We start from the raw sequence: 20000 nt of genomic DNA, 5'->3' as shown, positions 1-20000 counted from the left end.
CAACAGATTATATTGACGGAATGAATTAGTGAATGAACACACACACACACACACACACACACACACACACACACACACACACACACACACACAGTACAGGGACGCCAGAGGAGAACAAAGCAGCCACACAAACACGTTTAAAACACACGCTGCATTCACCGCTGGGAGAATTAGTGAATTAATCAATGTTAATTGTTTTATTCCGACGCACATAAATTTTGTACCAAGGTGTGTTTCATAACTTATAGTTCACTCATTGCAGTCATATTTACTCCGTACTCTTCACATCTTGCCAAGTGCTTTGTTGAAAAGTAGTGTTCAAGTGTTAATCTCTCTCTCTCTCTCTCTCTCTCTCTCTCTCTCTCTCTCTCTCTCTCTCTCTCTCTCTCTCTCTCTCGTCCGCTACAGTACTGTATATATGGTTTGTGTTGTGTGGTAACCGCCAATCTGATTACAAAAAATAATTAACAACCAATAAATTCACGGTGTAACAAAATTTTGACTTTTTTTTGTCTTTGGTCAATTAATATCATTTTCTATTTCCTTTCATCTAAAAAAAACGAAGAATATAATGCTTTTTCTCTTTAACTTTGATTTTTATAAACTGGCCAGCGATGTTTTGAAATCCAGACAGATTCCATACTAATTTGGTGAAAAAAAATTAAAGAACTTTCTAGATGACTCCAGAACCTTCAAAACTATTCTTTCCAAACGTTTCACGAACTTCTAGAACATTCTTGCAACGTATATGGCAGTATAAATGCAGGGAACGTATGCTCAACAGGTCAGTTCACTTCTAGCCATTAATGTGTAAACAAGTCGATCGTCATCAGTCATTACTATCTGTATTCATCAAGCATGGCATCCAGAGGTTGTAAGCATCCGGCAGACGCATTTTGCTATGTCTGTGGCGAGTTTATCAAAACTAGAGCTAAAAAGTACTCTGGGAAGATCACTGAAAATGCGCGCAGCCTACAATGCATATTTCGTACATGCCTGTCCGGGATCAGGACAAACCTTGGGCACCTCATTTCACCTGTGAACTCTGCAAAAGAACTCTAGAAGATAAGAAAAACACTAATATATATATATATATATATATATATATATATATATATATATATATATATATATATATATATATATATATATATATATATATATATATATATACAGTATATGCTTTTTTTCCTTTAACCTATCCTATTACAGTGAGTTGAATGTATCTGTAGTTTTATAGTTATGTTTTCATTGTGCTTTTTACAGGTTGGTACAGAGGGGAAAACAGAGCGATGAGATTTGCAATCCCCCGAATTTGGAGGGAACCAACTGATCACTCAACCAATTGCTTTTTCTGTATGGTAGACCCTTCCAAACGTCGAGCAGGCAAAAATGCGCCTGCTATCATATATCCTGACCTTCTGTCATCCATTATTGCATTGTACGTCGTTTTGTATCTTTGTTCAAGTCAAACTTCAAATTTGCCACTTTGTCTCTATGAGAATGGATAAGTTTTAAAAATGTCATTATCCTGGACACAAAAGCAAAATTAGAAATGAATATAAGTATTTTTTCATGTTTTCTAGACATCAGCAAATAAGAAAAAACAGTTTCAACTCAAGAACAAAACCTTTGTTACACGGTGATATATTTTTTTTTTCCTTTCCTAGAGTGTGTAAGAAGTAAAGCAAAGCAATGGATGGTGCCACTCACTCTATCATTTTATTAAAGAACATACGAGCATAAAAGAAAATGAGAAGCTGCGAGATACCATCAGGCCAACATGAGGCAGTCCATGTATGAATATGCCTATATACCTTTTTCTGCCTACCATCCCCATCCGTAGTTGTCGCTTATTACATACATTCTATCATCGTGTAATTTTTATCTATAGTTTATGAGTTGCTAACACTATAAACATTTTAAACTTCACAATTTCACCAACAGACATTCAAATCTACACATCCTACCATGGATACCCGCCTGGCCCTGCCGTTGCATCTGTCGCCAGGCCACACTTGAATTTCACACCACAGCTAAACAACCTCAAAAGGCATAATGCACAGAATACTTTATGACTTGGACTAACTTGTACTTTCACTCGTAGCATTATCCGAAAAAAAACTCGAGTTTTCATCTGTATACTGAACTCACTGTTTTTGTGCTTTATAAATAAACCATCTAGTACAAACATTAATACAGATTCATGAAATATAGTATGTTTCGTTTGAAGCTTCGAAACATTCCAAGAAACGAAAAGAATCAGTAAACTCAGTGACTCCCTTACCAAAGCACTTATTCACTAACAAATTATCTGTACAAAGGAAACTCAAATTGCATCCTAATGTAACAGTAGATCTCTACCAAGATAACAATTAATTTCGCACGTACAGGCAAGCCACATGCAATCTCATGAAGCGTTCCTTCCTCTGCTCTCTAAAGAAATAGTATGTCATGTAATAATCACCAATAAAAAATGAGTAATATAATATTAAAAAGAAAAAAAACAAAGAAAAGAAGAAAATTTGAACGAGAAACTATAACTTACCATTTTTTATGTGTGTTTCTTATCATTTAAGAACTCGTTTCGATCCGTATTATCAGTCATCATCGTCATCACCATTATCAGCATCATCATCATCATCATCATCATCATCATTATCATCCTCATCATCATCATCATCATGTGTACATATTGTTCCTAAGGGGCTCAAGGTTTTTGAGTAACAGCAAACACTGTATAAAATGGCGTTACTTAATAAAGATTTTTGCTGTGCAGAGCGTGACTGTGCCGCCACGGAGGCTGGCTGTGCTGGCGAGTCACGAGGAACAAGACCAGGGAAGGACGTCACAGGTGATTCCACGTACAAAATAATGAAGAGAAGCGTCATGAATTGATAAAATGCATACACTATGACTAGTTATAATGATGATAACAATAATAACAATGACAATGATATTAATGGCAAAAATGGTAAAAATAATAATAATAATGATAGTAATAATAATAATAATAATAATGATAATAATAATAATAATAATAATAATAATAATAATAACGATAATAATAATGATAAAAGTAATGATATTGATAATATCAATAATAATAATGATGATGATAATAATAATAATAATAATAATAATAATAATAATAATAATAATAATAATAATAATGATAGTAATAATAATAGCAGTGATAATAATAATAATAATAATAATAATAATAATAATAATAATAATCATTATTATTATAATTATTATTATTATTATTATTATTATTATTATTATTATGATAACAGTAATAATAACAATAATAATAATAATAAATAATAATAATAATAATAATAATAATAATAATAATAATAATAATAATAATAATAATAACGATAATAATGATAATAATAATATTAATAATAATGATAATAATAATAATAATAATAATAATAATAATAATAATAATAATAATGATAATAACAATAATAGTGATGATAATAATAATGATAATAGTAATAGTAATAACAATAATAATAATAATTACTATCGTCATTATCATTATCATCATAATCATCATAATCATAATGATAAGACGAAGCGAAATATATATATATATATATATATATATATATATATATATATATATATATATATATATATATATATATATATATATATATATATATATATATATATATATATATATATAGAGAGAGAGAGAGAGAGAGAGAGAGAGAGAGAGAGAGAGAGAGATATATATATATATATATATATATATATATATATATATATATATATATATATATATATATATATATATATATATATATATATCATTTATAGCTTTGCTACAAAATAAAGAAAAATAAATAAAAAGAAAAAAAAAGTTTTCCTAATTCATGTAGATGGTGAAAGGTGAGGGGAGAGGCGCCAGTCAAGTTAATTCTGCTTCACGCTGGCTTATGGCGTCTTGACGGTGCTAATACTTTGGTCTCAATCCTCTCAGGTGACTTGCTGGTATAGCTGCACACAGGGGAGCTCCAGTAAGAATTTTTGGTGCACACAGCATAACACTTCAGCCCAGCCCTTTGCATTATTACATACATTAAAAAAAAAAAAAGATAAATATAAACTTAAAGGAAGCTGCAAGAAGTTGCCAAGCCTACACGCGGCAACTCTGCATGAATCATAATAATTATATGCCTATTTCCGGCTATCATCTACATCCATAAATTTATCTCTTTTTTTTTTTCTTATGTAAGAGGGAGAACTACCAAGGGCAAAAAAAATGAATATTAGAAAAGAAAAAAAAACACGATTAATTTATTGTAGTCTCCATAAAAGAATCAAAAGAATTAGTCAAAATTCAGGGACAAATGTCTCAACACTCTCTCTTAAAAGAAGTTAAGTCATAGGAAAATGAAAATATAGAAACAAGCAGGGAGTTTCAGAGTTTACCAGTGAAAGGTATGAATGATTGAGAACATTGGTTAACTCTTGTATTAGAAGGTTGGACAGAATAGGGGTGAGAGGAAGACGCCGCAGGAAGAGGAGGCATGCAGTTAGCAAGATCAATAGAACAGTTAGCATAAAAATACCGATGAAAAATAGAAAGAGATGCAACAAATCGGCGGTGAGAAAAAGGCTGAAGACAGTCAATCGAGGAGGGGAGTTGATGAGACGGAAAGCTTTTGATTCCACCCTATACGTATAATAAAGCTGTATGAGTGGAACCCATCCAAACATGCGAAGAGTACTCTATATAAGAACGGATAAGGCACTTGTACAAAGTTAGCATTTCGAGGAGCGAGAAAAACTGGCGGAGACGCCGCAGAACGCCTAACTTCATAGAAGCTGTTTTAGCAAGAGATGAGATGTGAAGTTTCCAGTTATGATTATAAGTAAAGGACAGACCGAGGATATTCAGTGTGGAAGAGGAGACAGTTGAGTGTCATTGAAGAAGAGGGATAGTTGTCTGGAAGGTTGTGTCGAGTTGATAGATGGAGGAATTGAGTTTTTGAGGCATTGAAAACTACTAAGTTTTCTCTGCCCCAATCAGAAATCTTAGAAAGATCAGAAGTCAGGCGTTCTGTGGCGTCCCTGCGTGATCTGTTGACTTCCTGAAGGGTTGGACGTCTCTGAAAGGACGTGGAAAGATGTAGGGTGGTATCATCAGCGTAGGAGTGGATAGGGCAAGAAGTTTGGTTAAGAAGGTCATTAATGAATAATAGAAAGAGTGGGTGACAGGACAGAACGCCGGGGAACACCAATGTTAATGGATTTAGGAGAAGAACAGTGGCCGTCTACCACAGCTGCAATAGAACGGTCGGAAAGGAAACTTGAGATAAAGTTGCAGAGAGAAGGATAGAAACCGTAGGAGGGCAGTTTGAAATCAAAGCTTTGTGCCAGACTCTATCAAAAGCTTTTGATATGTCTAATGCGACAGCAAAAGTTTCACCGAAATCTCTGAAGGAGGATGACCAAGACTCAGTAAGGAAAGCCAGAAGATCACCAGTAGAGCGACCTTGACGGAAGCCATACTGGCGATCAGATAGAAGATTGTGAAGTGACAGATGTTTAAGAATCTTCCTATTGAGGATAGATTCAAAACTTTAGACAAGCAAGAGATTAAAGCTATAGGACGGTAGTTTGAGGGATTAGAACGGTCACCCTTTTTAGGAACAGGCTGAATGTAGGCAAACTTCCAGCAAGAAGGAAAGGTAGAAGTCGATAGACATAGTTGAAAGAGTTTGGCCAGGCAAGGTGCAAGCACAGAAGCATAGTTTTGAGAACAATAGGAGGGACCCCATCAGGTCCATAAGCCTTCCGAGGGTTTAGGCCAGAGGGCATGGAAAACATCATTACGAAGAATTTTGATTGAAGACATGAAATAGTCAGAGGGAGGAGGAGAGGAGGACAAGCCCAGAATCATCCAAGGTGGAGTTGTTAGCAAAGGTTTGAGAGAAGAGTTCAGCTTTAGAGACAGATGAGATGGCAGTGGTGCCATCAGGATGAAATAAAGGAGGAAAGATGAAGAAGTAAAGTTATTGGAGATGTTTTGGCCAGATGCCAGAAGTCACGAGGGGAGTTAGAGTTTGAAAGATTTTGACATTTTCTATTTATGAAGAGTGTTTGGCAAGTTGAAGAACAGACTTGGCATGATTCCGGCAGAAATATAAAGTGCATGAGATTCAGGAGATGGAAGGCTCAAGTACCTTTTGTGGGCAACCTCTCTATCATGTATAGCACGAGAACAGGCTGTGTTAAACCAAGGTTTAGAAGGTTTAGGTTGAGAAAAAGAATGAGGAATGTACGCCTCCATGCCAGACACTATCACCTCTGTTATGCGTTCAGCACACAGAGATGGGTCTCTGACACGGAAACAGTAATCATTCCAGGGAAAATCAGCATAATACCTCCTCAGGTCCCCCCAACTGGCAGAGGCAAAACGCCTTAGTGGGATCCTGGGGAGGGATTGGAGAAATAGGACAAGATACAGAAATGAGATTGTGATCGGAGGAGCCCAACGGAGAAGATAGGGTGACAGCATAAGCAGAAGGATTAGAGGTAAGGAATTGATCAAGAATGTTGGGCATATCTCCAAAACGGTCAGGGATATGAGTAGGGTGTTGCACCAGTTGCTTTAGGTCATGAAGGATAGGAAAAATTAAAGCTAGTTCACCAGGATGGTCTGTGAAAGGAGATGAAAGCCAAAGCTGATGGTGAACATTGAAATCTCCAAGGATGGAGATCTACGCGAAAGGGTAGAAGACAAAATGTGCTCCACTTTGGAACTTAAATAGTCAAAGAATTTACTATAGTCAGAGGAGTTAGGGTAGAGATAGACAGCACATAAATTTAGTTTGAGAGTGACTATTGAGTCTAAGGTGGAAAACTCGGAAGACTCAAGAGCGTGGGCACGAGACGCAACATCCAGCTTTAGAACGAAAATGAGAATAGAGAAAGTAGGAGGGAACAGAGAAGGGGCTACTGTCAGTTTCCTCAATCAGGTGTGTTTCGGTGAGGAAAAGAATAGATAGGTTATTAGATTGGTTAATCTTTTAACATATCTAATAACTCAGAATAGGCAAGTTTCCTCACTATAAGAGAGTTTCATTGAGAAGGTTTGACTCAAATGTGGTTTCCCTATCGACTAGATGCTAAGTAACACTGCTGGCTGTCTCGGTGCTTGGAATGAATATATGAGAAAAAAAATACTGATAAAAATCATTATTGTTAGGAAAGAAAAGTACCAGGAAAAGAAGTGACAGTAATAATTTTTTTTAGGGGAAAAGGTTAGGTCAGGTCCGAAATGGCAACAAACGTATTCAGTATTTCATTACTTCTTGTCACTTTTTCCCGTTACTTTTTTACATGACAATTTTTTTCCTGTTACTTTCTGTGCTACAATCCTGCTGGCTACCTTTGCCGAAGTGCCGTGGCCCTGCAGACGGTGGTGAGCGCAAAATGCCTTTCTCTCTGCTGTCATCTGGAGCAGATGTACAATTTTTCTTCCTCTTCCTTTGTTTTTTCTATTTCATCCGTGTACGGGGTAACGCAAAATTTGGACAGAAAATTTATCTTTTTACTGATTTTCGTCCAATATTATTTGCTTAGTTACGATCACTCCTCGTATCCATTCAATAGTATACCAAGTCAATTTGTTCTCCTTTTGACAAACTCGTATTGATTCTACAAGCAAGAAACAAAAAAGAAGAAAAGATGAAAGATAGTATAATAGTATCCATGCTTTCCTAGTCCGCCATTTGCTCTATTACATACAATTTTTCCCATCAAGCTGTATTCCTCCCCTTCTCATAACATGACAACAAATTGCACCTCACACTAAATACCAATAGTTATCTTCCAGTACTCGTTCCCTCAAGACGCTTAACACACTGATCATGACTACTCCTCAAATTGCAGGTACTGGAGCGTGTCTGCAATACGTATATCATAATCGAGCCAGTCGTAATCACTTAGCCTGAATGAGTGTAGTGAGATGCAGTAATTTGGTGGCATTTAAGTGGCTATTAAAACAAATGAAAGGGCGAGCATAACGACCCTTAATGAAGCATGTGTGTATGAATTGTTGAGCACCTTCCCTGGCTACGACTCCTCGGTGGCGCCAGTGGTCGGGGAGGGAAGGATGATGTACTGTACGTTCACCGGCCGACTAATGGAAGGCAATGCTGGCTGTCGTTTAACTCAGAATTGCAACACAAGAGGCGCGTCACGTGTAACTGAATGTAGAGTGGGTGGTGAATGTTTGGCATTTTGACAATTGTTGTTAGTGCTGATACGGGTGGTGGTGCTGATCATTATTTCGAATACATATGTTACTGTGGTGGCTGTTGTTGTTAACCACCACCACTAGTAGTAGTAGTAGTTGTAGTAGTAGTAGTAGTACTACTACTACTACTACTACAATAATGATAGATAGTAGTAGTAGTAGTAGTAGTAGTAGTAGTAGTAGTAGCAGTGACAGTACTGGCAGCAGCAGCGGTAACACTAGCAGCATCATTAGTAGTAATAATGATAATAATGATAATCATCAAGGTCACGACTATTGTCATAACAGCCACTCATCTCGACAAAACTTAGAGAACATTGATCCTCCCTGGTGTGCTGCCTGGGGCCGGATCGATGCCCGCCCCGCCAGGCACGGCTGCACTGCCCGGGAAGAGCAAGTCCGGAATTTACTACGGCTAATAAGAAATCCTGCTAATACCCTCCCAGGTCACTCGTTGCTGAAAGGCGGTGTTGAAACTTTCTTACAAACGCGAGGAGGTTTCTTAAAAGTGTGATATATAAATGTGCCAAGCGTGAGTGTGAGGAGTGAGTGAATGAGTGTTGTGAGGGACGTGAACGAGGTAAAAGAGGTAGGAAGTAAAAAATATGAAGACAAAATCGGGTTAATTGAGTTTGCACTACAATTTTTTTTTTTTATGGGGAAGATTCTTACAGGTATGATACATGAATGTGCCACGTGTGAGGCTAAGGATAGTGGTAAAGGAATCGTCAACATGAAAAAGCAGTAAGGAGTAACAAGATCACGGCAATATCTCCGTAATTGAGCTTGCACTGCACTTCTTTTATGAGGTATTTTCTTATAAGTGTGATATACAAGTGTGGCAAGTGTGAGTGGGAGCATAGCTGTGAAGGGTTCGTGATCATGGAAAGCGGTAGGAGGTAACAATATCAAGGCAAAATCTCCGTAAACCATCTTACACTACACTTGATATGCATTATCGAACTATTTATGTAAACGAATGAAATAAAACTTGAGTATTTGTTACGTTCACCAGTTAAACGGGTAAGATTGGCATCGGGGAGTCGGTGAACAATAACAAAAAAAAAAAACACTTCAGGTTCAACTAGTGAGAAAATGCAAAGGGGGCACTTAAAAAGCTATTTTAATAACCCAATAATGAAACTGACATACACATAGATATAACATGAAACATATGAAACTGACATACACATAGATATAACATGAAACATATGAAACTGACATACACATAGATATAACATGAAACATGAAACTGACATACACATAGATATAACATGAAACATGAAACTGACATACACAGATATAACATGAAACATATGAAACTGACATACACATATAACACAGAAATAAATAAAACAATAAAGAACCCAACTTTATACTACCTAACAATAATACTAATCCTATATGGAGGCAATGTGGAAAACACGGGACGAGGGGAAGTGATACTTATGAGGTGTCGCAGTGGTGAAGTGCTGGGTGAGGTAGATCCCACGATAGTCCAAGAGGCGTTGTGTTCACTGGTTGAGGCCTGGACCTCGACTCACTTCCAGAAAGCCGAGCTGCTTAACACTTCCGCTTGAGTAGAATGGGGCCGCATGAATCCAACTTCGGGGCAGCGTGGCTTCATGAGACGGTGACGTGGAGGGTTCATGAGACGGTGGCGTGGAATGTTCATGAGACGGTGGCGTGGAAGGTGAGGTGGAGAGATGGCGAACGAGGTAGCAAGCGGAGGAGGTGATGGTAGTGAAGTATGTTACGGGCGGGCCGTAACATTTCCTCCCCCCTAAGACCTCCATAATGGGCTCATGAAGGAGGTGAGACAGGAGATCTTGATAAGGCGTCGGTGATGATGATGTTCACCCCCTTGATATGGTGGACTTCAAGTTGAAGGTTGAGTTAACAAGGCCTACCTAAGTATGCGTTGGTTTCTGTTCTTCATGGCGTGAAGGAAGGCCAGAGGATTATGATCGGTGAAGACCTTCGTAGTTTGAGGACCAGGATGAAGGTAGCACTCAAAACGTTGGAGCGCCAGGGCGAGTGCCAGAGCCTCCTTCTCGATGGTGGAGTAGTTGAGTTGGTGTTTCTTCAGCTTGGTGGAGTGATAGGCGATGGGATGGAGGATGCCGCTTGTGGGGTCCGCTTGTAGGAGGACAGCACCCACTCCAACTCCACTCGCGTCCACTTGTAGATGGAAGGGGCGGGAGTGATCTGGCGTCCAGACCACTGGCTCCGAGGAGAGGAACGCCTTGAGATGTTGGAAGGCTTGGTCACAGGTCGGGGTCCAGTGAAAGGGACGGAAGTGCTGATAAGGTCCGTCAGGGGGGCGGCCAGGGTGGAGAAGTTCCTACAGAATCGTCTGTAGAAACCAGCCATCCCCAAGAACCTCATGAGAGCTTTCCTGGTGGTAGGGACAGGAAGCCAAGGATGGCCTCCACGTTGGCTCTCTTGGGGCGAACCTTGCCGTTCCCACCACATGTCCCAGGTAGACCACCGTAGACTTCCCGAAGGTGGACTTGGCCAGGTTGATTGTAAGCCCGGCTTCCTGCAACCGACCCATCAGCCTCCGGAGACGGGTCAGATGTGTCACCCAGTCGTCCGAAGTCACCACCAGGTCGTCCAGATAGGCAGATGTTCCCTCCAAGTCCTGGGTGATGTAATTTATAGCCCTCTGGAAGGTGGCGGGAGCATTAGACAAGCCGAAGGGCATCACTGTGTATTGGTATAGCCCGAAGGGGGTGATGAAGGCGGATATTATTCGGGCCTCGTCCGAGAGGGAATCTGGTAGTAACCTTTAAGTAAATCTATGGTGGTTACAAATTTGGCTACTCCTATGCTATCTATAAGGTCCTCTATCAAGGGCAATGGGTAGGAGTCTGGCACCGTCACTTTATTTAATTTCCTGTAGTCGGTGCAAAATCGACTACTACCATCTGGCTTAGATGTTAACAGGCAGGGAGAAGCCCAGGGGATATACTAGGTTCTGCAAGGTGATGACAGAGCAGATAGTCTACCTCTTTTTTCATCAAGTCTCTTTTAATGGGTGAAATGCGATAGGCTGGTTGTCTTATAGGCTTGATGTCATTAGATATTAAAGTTATATCATGTTGGATAGTAGTACAAAGTCCTGGAAGGTCACCTGTGATTTCTGAAAAGTCTAGCAATAACTTTTTAAGATCAGACTGTTGTGAAGGTGTTAAGGAAAGAAAAACCTCATCAAGGTTGGACATGATTTGGCTGTTTGAGGGGCGTCCTTTAGGTGACGAGAAGAGGAATTCGATGTCGGACTCTTCCTCGGGGGGCACAGGACCAGACTCCTTCCCTACCAGACATACAGGTACAGTGCGAGACAAGTCGTCCTCTGGTTCTCTGGAGTGGTAAGGTTTCATTAGATTAATATGAACTAGTTGGGAATCCTTACGACGCTCAGGAGTGTGGACCACATAGTTTAATGGACTTAGTTTTTGAGCCACAACGTAAGGTCCCATGAACTTACTGTGAAGAGCATTGCCTGGAGTGGGGAGAAAAAGTAAAACCTTGTCTTCTGGTTTGAAACTTCTCATGACAGATTTGGGAAGAGAATTTTGTTGCATTTGTTTTTCCTGTAGTTGCATTTGTCTTTCTTGTTCTCTCTCTCTATCTTCTCTTTCTGCCTGTAGTTGCATTTCTTTCGCTTCTTTTTCTGCCTGTAGTTGCATTTGTTTTTCATGCATCCGGTATTCTAGTCTAAGCTTCTCAATTTCCCACTGACTTATCCTACTCTTATCCTGTTCTTCCTGGGGACTGTGTATTATAGTCCTCGTAGAGGCTGACATGGGAGTTAACTCTTCTATGGCATTTCCTAGCAACTGACCTTCTTGCACTAGATGTTCAACAACTACATTCTTAATGACCTCTTTAGTCATCTGAGACGTGATGGGAACATCAAAATGTTTAGCGATGGCTTTCCACTGGTCCTTCTTTATATTAGCACCTTTAAGTTGTTCCAGAGAAGGGTCAGCACAAAATCTTCAACGTTAAACTGAGCGGAAGCCATATTAAATAGATGTTAAACAACAACAAAAAATGATAAGCGAATTACTTAAGTGAGGAACTTGGCAGAGTGATAATAAAGGCAACCTTGGAAATTACCTAGATTATACTTAAGTAAACACTTATGAGTACAATCACTAATGAGGGGTAAACTAGAGAATTACGGCATTAAGAGGGATCCGGATTACTCTAGTTACGAGACTTGAGTGAGGAGCGAATTGTACTGAGACTTGTTATTGATAAGGAGGCGGATTAGTCTGAGAGACTAGTTAAAATGGCCAATTCTAACTAGCGAGAAAAATGATCCGCGAAGTGAGGGGATTGAGGGTTCGCATGAACATATGATGATCCCAACACTTGGATAACACTTATTACACACCTGCCTATGTGCAAAAATAGAGATAAGTGCTATCGGTGAACACGCCTTTCTACCTGGTTTCCTGCTCTACCACTGCTATGCGATACCAATGAAAGTCACGAAGCACTTTTAACCCAAAAGGAGCCACTTGATCGCACAAAGGTAAATTTAAACCACACGCAGAGATAGTCACAGAAAAAAAAACATCAAAGTCACAACACCACAGAAACACATAAGAAAAAAAAAATAATGTAATCACAAAAAAAAAGTCACTGGAAAAATGGAACACTGAACAAGGGTTATAATGGTCCTGTCACGGTCGCCAATTGTTACGTTCACCGGTTAAACGGGTAAGATTGGCATCAGGGAGCTGGTGAACAATAAAAAAATTAAAAAAAAAAAAAACTGCAGGTTTGACTGGTGAGGAAATGCAAAGGGGGCACTTAAAAAGCTATTTTAATAACCCAATAATGAAACTGACATACACATCTATAACATGAAACTGACATACATAGATATAACATGAAACTGACATACACATAGATATAACATGAAACTGACATACACATAGATATAACATGAAACTGACATACACATAGATATAACATGAAACATGAAACTGACATACACATATACATATAACACAGAAATAAATACAACAATAAAGAACCCAATTTAATACCTAACAATAATACTAATCCTATATGGAGGCAATGTGGAAAACACGGGACGAGGGGAAGTGACACTTATGAGGTGTCGCAGTGGTGAAGTGCTGGGTGAGGTAGATCACACGGTAGTCCAAGAGGCGTTGTGTTCACTGGTTGAGGCCTGGACCTCGACTCACTTCCAGAAGTCAGGGAGCTCGCATAACACTTCCGCTTGAGTCGAATGGGGTCGCGTGAATCCAACTTCGGGACAGTAGCGGGGCTTCATGAGACATGGAGGGTTCATGAGACGGTGGCGTGGAATGTTCATGAGACGGTGACGTGGAAGGTGAGGTGGAGAGGTGGCGAACGAGGTAGCAAGCGCAGGAGGTGACGGTAGTGGAGTATGTTACGGGCAGGCCGTAACATATTCTATAAGCACTAACGTTGGAGTAAATTACGTGCATTAGTTTCATAATTTCAAATAAACTCACGGAAAAAGGGAAGCGCTCTGCCTCACTAAATAGAATTACATTACACTATTTTAAACATTATGGAATTATTGATGTAAACGAAATGAAACACGAGTATTCTGCTAACACGAACACGAGAGGGAGTAATGTGCACCGTTTCCACGACTCCTAATACTCACGAAAATACGGAACGTTCTGTCTGACTCTGGTCGTCAGTCTCCTCTGGGATCCCGAGCTGCCCAGACACCTCACTAACTGCCACTAATGGGATTCTCCGTCAGGGACTCAGGTAATGCGTTGTCTACATCATTGTTATTTTTTTTCATACTTTTTTCTTTTGTGTCATTATGTAAATCTCTCTCTCTCTCTCTCTCTCTCTCTCTCTCTCTCTCTCTCTCTCTCTCTCTCTCTCTCTCTCTCTCTCTCTCTCTCTCTCTCTCTCTCTCTCTCTCTCTCTCTCTCTCTCTCTCTCTCTCTCTCTCTCTCTCGCTAAAAACGATATGCAGAAAAATGCGTTTATTCAAATTGAAGAGAGCCTGTTGGTCTCATACCTGTCATTCAATGGCCATTTCATGTAAAAAAGTCTAAGTCCAGCACTGCCATCAGGACGTAAGACACACACATTAGAGAGACACCAACAGTAATTATGGTCTCTGCATGCAAACAAAACCAAACCTCCAGCACACGGAGACCATCACCAGGTGTAGGTGTCATTCTTGTCCTTAGCATGGCTGTGGTGCGTGCGCTCAGCTCAGGATAAAGCGTCCACGCCTCGCACGTGTCTTTTTATGAAAGAGAAGTGAAGGGTGACTGAAGAATTTAAAGGAAAAAAAAAACATTCAAGAGGAGTGAGATTGTATTTTCCACTTGTTTCACCAGAGAACGTATTTCGAACTGAATCCTCCTTTTGTCCTCTAGTGTTTGCAAAGCTCAGTAGTTGAATGTGAGTGTTTTTTCAAAGGTGTGGCGTGACTCATGGCCTGGTGGCGAGTGTCCGGAGAGAGGAGGAGGAGGAGGAGGAGAAGGAGGAGGAGGAGGAGGAGGAGGAGGAAAAAGAAAAAGGAGGAAGAAGTACAGAAAGACAACAGATTCTTCCCAATTGATCGTGTAGTTGATCAAGAGTGCTTAGCCCAGCCATCCCTTTACCAGTGATTACATCCGGGACTGTCTATCTGCCTCGAGGCGACCAGGAAGAATGAGGATGGCCGAGGGATGGCTCCTTTGGTAGACGTATTGGTAAGGTAAAGATGTGGAGACCACTTTTTTTCTGGCCTTCTCCCAGTAACAAAGAAAACAAAACTCACTCCAGCGATAACTCGAAGTTTCAGCCTTGATCGATACTCTCATCAAGTTTAAACGTTCTCACGTGAAGGTCCGTGTGTTGGTACGCTAGTGATAAATTTGTATAGTGGCGTTAATAAGTGAAACACACTTGCTCAGAACGCAGTAAGTCCATAGACGTTCGATCGTTTCAAGGGGGGGATGTATAGATTTATGAATGACAATGACAGCTGTTAGTTTATAAGGGCTGGGAAGCTGTCATGCGTAGGTCAACTGGCCTTTTGCAGTCTGCTTATTTTCTTATGTACTGACTTCTATTTTCATTGTTGAATTGTTGAATAAAATAATCTCTCAATGCATAAGAATTCATATAGAGCATATTCGTATCTTCTGAATGTACTGAGGTTTTCGGAGTTACCTAAAGACTAAACTACATAGTTTGTGGGGTAGATTAGGATTGGTAAGATGAAATCGAATTGCCTGATCTAACCTAAACTAAGTCAGACATCCTAACTTGACTACATATAAACTAACCTAACCTAACCTAACTTATTCTAACCCAACCTTACACATCAGAAGAAGCATCTGGCTTGGCTGGCATTCGTGTGACCTTTCAGGCAACCACATCAGACAGAGTTAAAAATCTTGAGAGAAAATGAAAGCGAGCACTTGTCTGTTGGAAGGAGACTCGAAAATGAATGTGTAAGATGCGATGAGACTTCAGAAACGAGGATAAAAGCAAGAAATCCAGTTTCCAAGAATCATACATTGGTTTTAGAGAGTGATTCAGTGATCTGACTCGCGTCTTTGATCAGAACGGAAGGGAAGAGCCGGAGAGGCAATGATACACTTCTTGAGGACTAGAACTGACGCAAGGGAGTGATGAGCTGGAGACTTACACTAGCAGCAAGAAATGAGTATTCTGGAGTGTTTGTGGTGTATCCTAGAGAGAGAGAGAGAGAGAGAGAGAGAGAGAGAGAGAGAGAGATGATAAATTAGCTCTTGAATCAATTAGACGACGACAAATCCAAACACATAAATAAACAAGAAAACATCTGAGAAAGTTTGAAAAAGGAAACAAGAGGCTGGGGTTGGAGTGGGTCTGGGTGGGGAAGTAATGTAGAGACAGAAATGGAAACCACCAAAAGAGCAGAGAGGCAATCTTGGCGGCGGTGCGGTGGGCGGGCGGGCGGGCGTAGCAGCTTTAACTCTGTGGCGGCAGGAATAGCAGTGGGTTGGTGACGGGGCGCAACAGGCAGACTGCTCGACACAGCCGCGCCAGGCTCCCTACATCCTGCTCTTTAAGGGAAATTACCCTGACAGGTATGTGAAAATCAACCGAGACCGCATTTTAACAACATGAAGTATAATGTGTCCTTCACGTCGCACTTTTTATACTCTTGTTGATTTATACTCCTTCCCTTCACTCGTCTCGGTTCTCTCGCTCCTTCCCCCCGCATTTCCTGCCTGCCTACTGGAGAGGAGATTCCCAGGACGTGCGTGTTCTTACAAAATGTATAAAGTATTTCAATGCGTTTTCATTATATTTTGGAAATTCGAAATGAAACAAGAAAATGGAATGAAAAATAAGAGGAGACGACTTATTTATTTATTTATTTTATATTTTATTTATTTTTTTTTTGAGGCAATGAGTTATGTTCGAATCATAACCAAAGTAACACATTGTGAGATGCCCTCCTAACTCTACTACTTGCCTATGTTAACTGTGCGTCATTCACGATCTTAGATATTTCTTCAGCTTGGAGTAGGGCACCGGGACCTTTGATAACACTTGTATTGTATTTCTTTGTAAACATCGGCCCTTAGTTCTAACCCACCGCAGAGTGTGTGCGAGTGTCGCTTGTTCTCCAGAGGCCAGTACATCTGCTGGTCTCGGAAATCTTACACAACGTCTGGTCTCGGAAATCTTACACAACGTGCCTAATATATTATTGTCATACATTACTTTTATTTATGTGAAGTACATTTAGTACGTAATTATATTGTTGATGAAAAATCCATCTACTTTTAGTTGTAACTTTTAAATTAAAGCACATCATGACCTGTTTCTTCTATTGCAAAAAGTCTCATCTTAGAAGACTGACATCTTCCTGTCATATACTAATAAGCCTCCTGTTTCTTTGGGAATGGCTATTTTTCACTTTTTTCTTCCTGGAACGCATGTTTCCCAGACATGAAAAGGCTTGAACACTGTTATCCTCAATTACTTGACATTCTTCTATGATTTACTGTATTTACCACTATGTGCTTGTTTCCGCCAGGGTTTTCGCTAAATCGTTCCTTCTTGAATGATCTAAGAAATATTGTCATGGTTTGGGAAATGTATTAGATAGAAACTTGTCTTGCTTTGAGTAAACAAACTTTGTTTTATTTACACGATTATGCAAAAGCCAGCGATACAATTAACATAGGAAGTCATTAAATTCAAATTAGATATTTTATTTTAACTATCGTTCATCTTATGACTATTATACCACATACGTATATTCCTGGAAGTATTTGGTGCCTTCCACTTCACCTCCTCGGGCTGTGCGTGTGGTATCTCCACTGTGCACATGGGACTCAAAGTAATTAAATCATTATGAGAAATGATTAAATACAAATATAACATCAGACAAGTTCCGGCGCTGCTTGATCCTGAGCGGCCTTGGAAAAGTTTTCCTGCTGCACGCGGATCATGACTTTGATAGCGACACCCTCCTTAGCCGCGTGAAAGGCATCCTCCACCTGGCGCAGCGTGAAGCGGTGGGTGATGAGCGGCCTCACATCCACCCTGCCGCACGCCACCAGGGACAATGCCACCGGGTAGCTGCTCAGGAGAGTAAATAATCGTCACAGCACCGCTCTTATGTATGACTTAGTTTAGAAATAGCATTCATATCATTTTAGCAAAACACCTCGCTCTTAAGTCAATGGTGATGGTCATTTAATCTAACTAGCCCATCGCGGCTCATCATGCTACCCACACTCATCCTAGTGACTTCAAAATACTCATCCTGACACCTGATAGTATTATCATTCAATTATTGTTGTTGCCGTTGTTGTTATTATTAGTGTTTCCTTACCAGTTAGCATATCTGAATATGCCACGGATGTCCATTTCTTTCACCGTGACCAGATTAATGGGCAGGGTCACCTCGGGCTTGCCGCGCCCCACCGTCACCAGTATGCTCCTCGGGGCGCCCACCTGACGAAAGTAGTGGAACGATTCATCAGTTATGTTGTTCCTGTGATTTCCAAGATCATATGTGTGCGAGTCAGTCTACCTGTACATACAATTACGTTAGATTTCAGTACATGATGCTTACAACTTAAAAGATGGCAAAACTACAGTTTCCCTGCGGAGCCCTCTGCGTCCAGATTTAAATGTTCACTGTATCACACGACACATTGCAAGTAACTAACGTATTCTCGTTTCTGAAGGATGCCGTTATCCATCCATCCATCGAGGTAGTCAGACAGGCAGCCAGTCAGTCAACTACTAACCCAACATTGCTTGTTGGGTTAGTAGTTGACTGACTGCAGAGTAAGGAAAGTATTCAGAACACTGACCAAGATGGCGATCTGATAAGAGGAATCTGCCCCTGAACACTCCAGCAGGGCGGCTGGCGGGTCAGGCATCACCGACAGGATCTCGTCGGCCGCCTCCTTCGCGCTGTGTCCCAACACGTTGACTGTATAATGAGCTCCGAGTTCCTTCGCAAACTGCAGGCGGCTCTCATTGATATCTGAAGCAGTTATCAAATTTTAGATAGTGACAGCTGTAGGCATTTCTTTGTTTTATTTCCGATCGAGTGTAAGACGAACTCTTTCACTTTCTTTTCCTGTCATTCTTTTCTTATTGATACTAAAATTTTAGTGATTAATTATTCTACTGCCGTGTATGTGATGAGCTCCATTGTTTATGAAAATTTTATTCATGAAAATTTTCCAGTTCTCATAATGATTCACTCTAACTGTTGCTAACTGACCCGTCACACAGATAGGACCGGCGCCCATAGCCCTGGCCGTTAGGATAGCCACCAGCCCGATGGGTCCCGCCCCAAGTACTAATACCGGAGTGCCTGGCCCCACCTCGGCACGTCTGCAGGAATATACAGCCACTGCCAGCGGCTCCAGCATCGCTCCCTCCTCGTCGCTGACAGTATCTGGCAGCCTAGCAAAGAGAAGCTGTTAGTAAACAATAATAATGTGAAATTACACAAAAGTAACACGCACGAGACCCGAGTGCGTCGACCAGTTTTGCACATTTCTAGTGTGTGGGGTTTTTTTTTTTTTTTTTTGTGATTTGTGTTGTTTATTTTTTTTTGTTTTGTTATTTGATTATTTTTATACATATGTGTTTTTTTTGTTTTTCTTTTTTTTGTTGTTTTTTTGTGTTTTTTGTTTTTTTTTTGTTTTGTTTTGTTTTGTGTTTTTTATTTTTTATATTTTTGTTGGGTTTTTGTTTTTTTTTGATTTTGGTTTTGTGGGGGGGTTGGTGTTTTTTTTTTTTTGGGGTTTTTTGTGTGATTGGTGTTTTTTGTTTTTGATAGGTTTATGTGAATTAGGAAGAAAAATTAAAATTGTTAAAAAAAAAAAAAAGAAAAAAAAAAAAAAAAAAAAAAAAAAAAAAAAAAAAAAAAATTACAATTAAAAAATAATAAAAAAAAAAAAAACATTAAGTGTGGAGGTGACAGGGCAAGAAGGAAAAAAAAAAGGTGTGAGAAGGTGAAAAAAAAAAAATAAGAGAAGAGGAAATTAAAAAAAAAAAATAAAAAAAAAAAAAAAGATAAAAAATTATTATTAAAAAAATTATTCACTAAAATAAAAAAATAAAACAAAAAAAAAAAAGAAGAAAATAAAAAAAAAAAATTAAAAAAATGTAAATAGAAAGAATAAAAAAAAAAAAAATAAAAAAAAAAAAA

The 20000-nt window shown here is 39.5% G+C and overlaps 1 protein-coding gene across 1 annotated transcript in view; it reads right to left on the bottom strand.

Annotated features, from left to right (window-relative positions):
* Positions 1-17435: 17435 nt before the first annotated feature.
* Positions 17436-20000, bottom strand: part of LOC123498809 (sorbitol dehydrogenase-like) — an 8466-nt gene continuing 5901 nt past the window's right edge. The window contains exons 5-8 of the mRNA XM_045246233.1: positions 19065-19249; positions 18646-18821; positions 18159-18280; positions 17436-17902 (exon numbers count right to left, since the gene is read on the bottom strand). Of these exons, the coding sequence (XP_045102168.1) occupies positions 17704-17902; positions 18159-18280; positions 18646-18821; positions 19065-19249 (682 nt within the window). The 3' untranslated portion in view covers positions 17436-17703. The remainder of the gene's footprint in view (positions 17903-18158; positions 18281-18645; positions 18822-19064; positions 19250-20000) is intronic.

Source organism: Portunus trituberculatus, chromosome 48, assembly GCF_017591435.1.
Source record: "Portunus trituberculatus isolate SZX2019 chromosome 48, ASM1759143v1, whole genome shotgun sequence".
Lineage (NCBI taxonomy): Eukaryota > Metazoa > Arthropoda > Malacostraca > Decapoda > Portunidae > Portunus > Portunus trituberculatus.
This window is presented reverse-complemented; position numbering and strand designations above follow the sequence as displayed.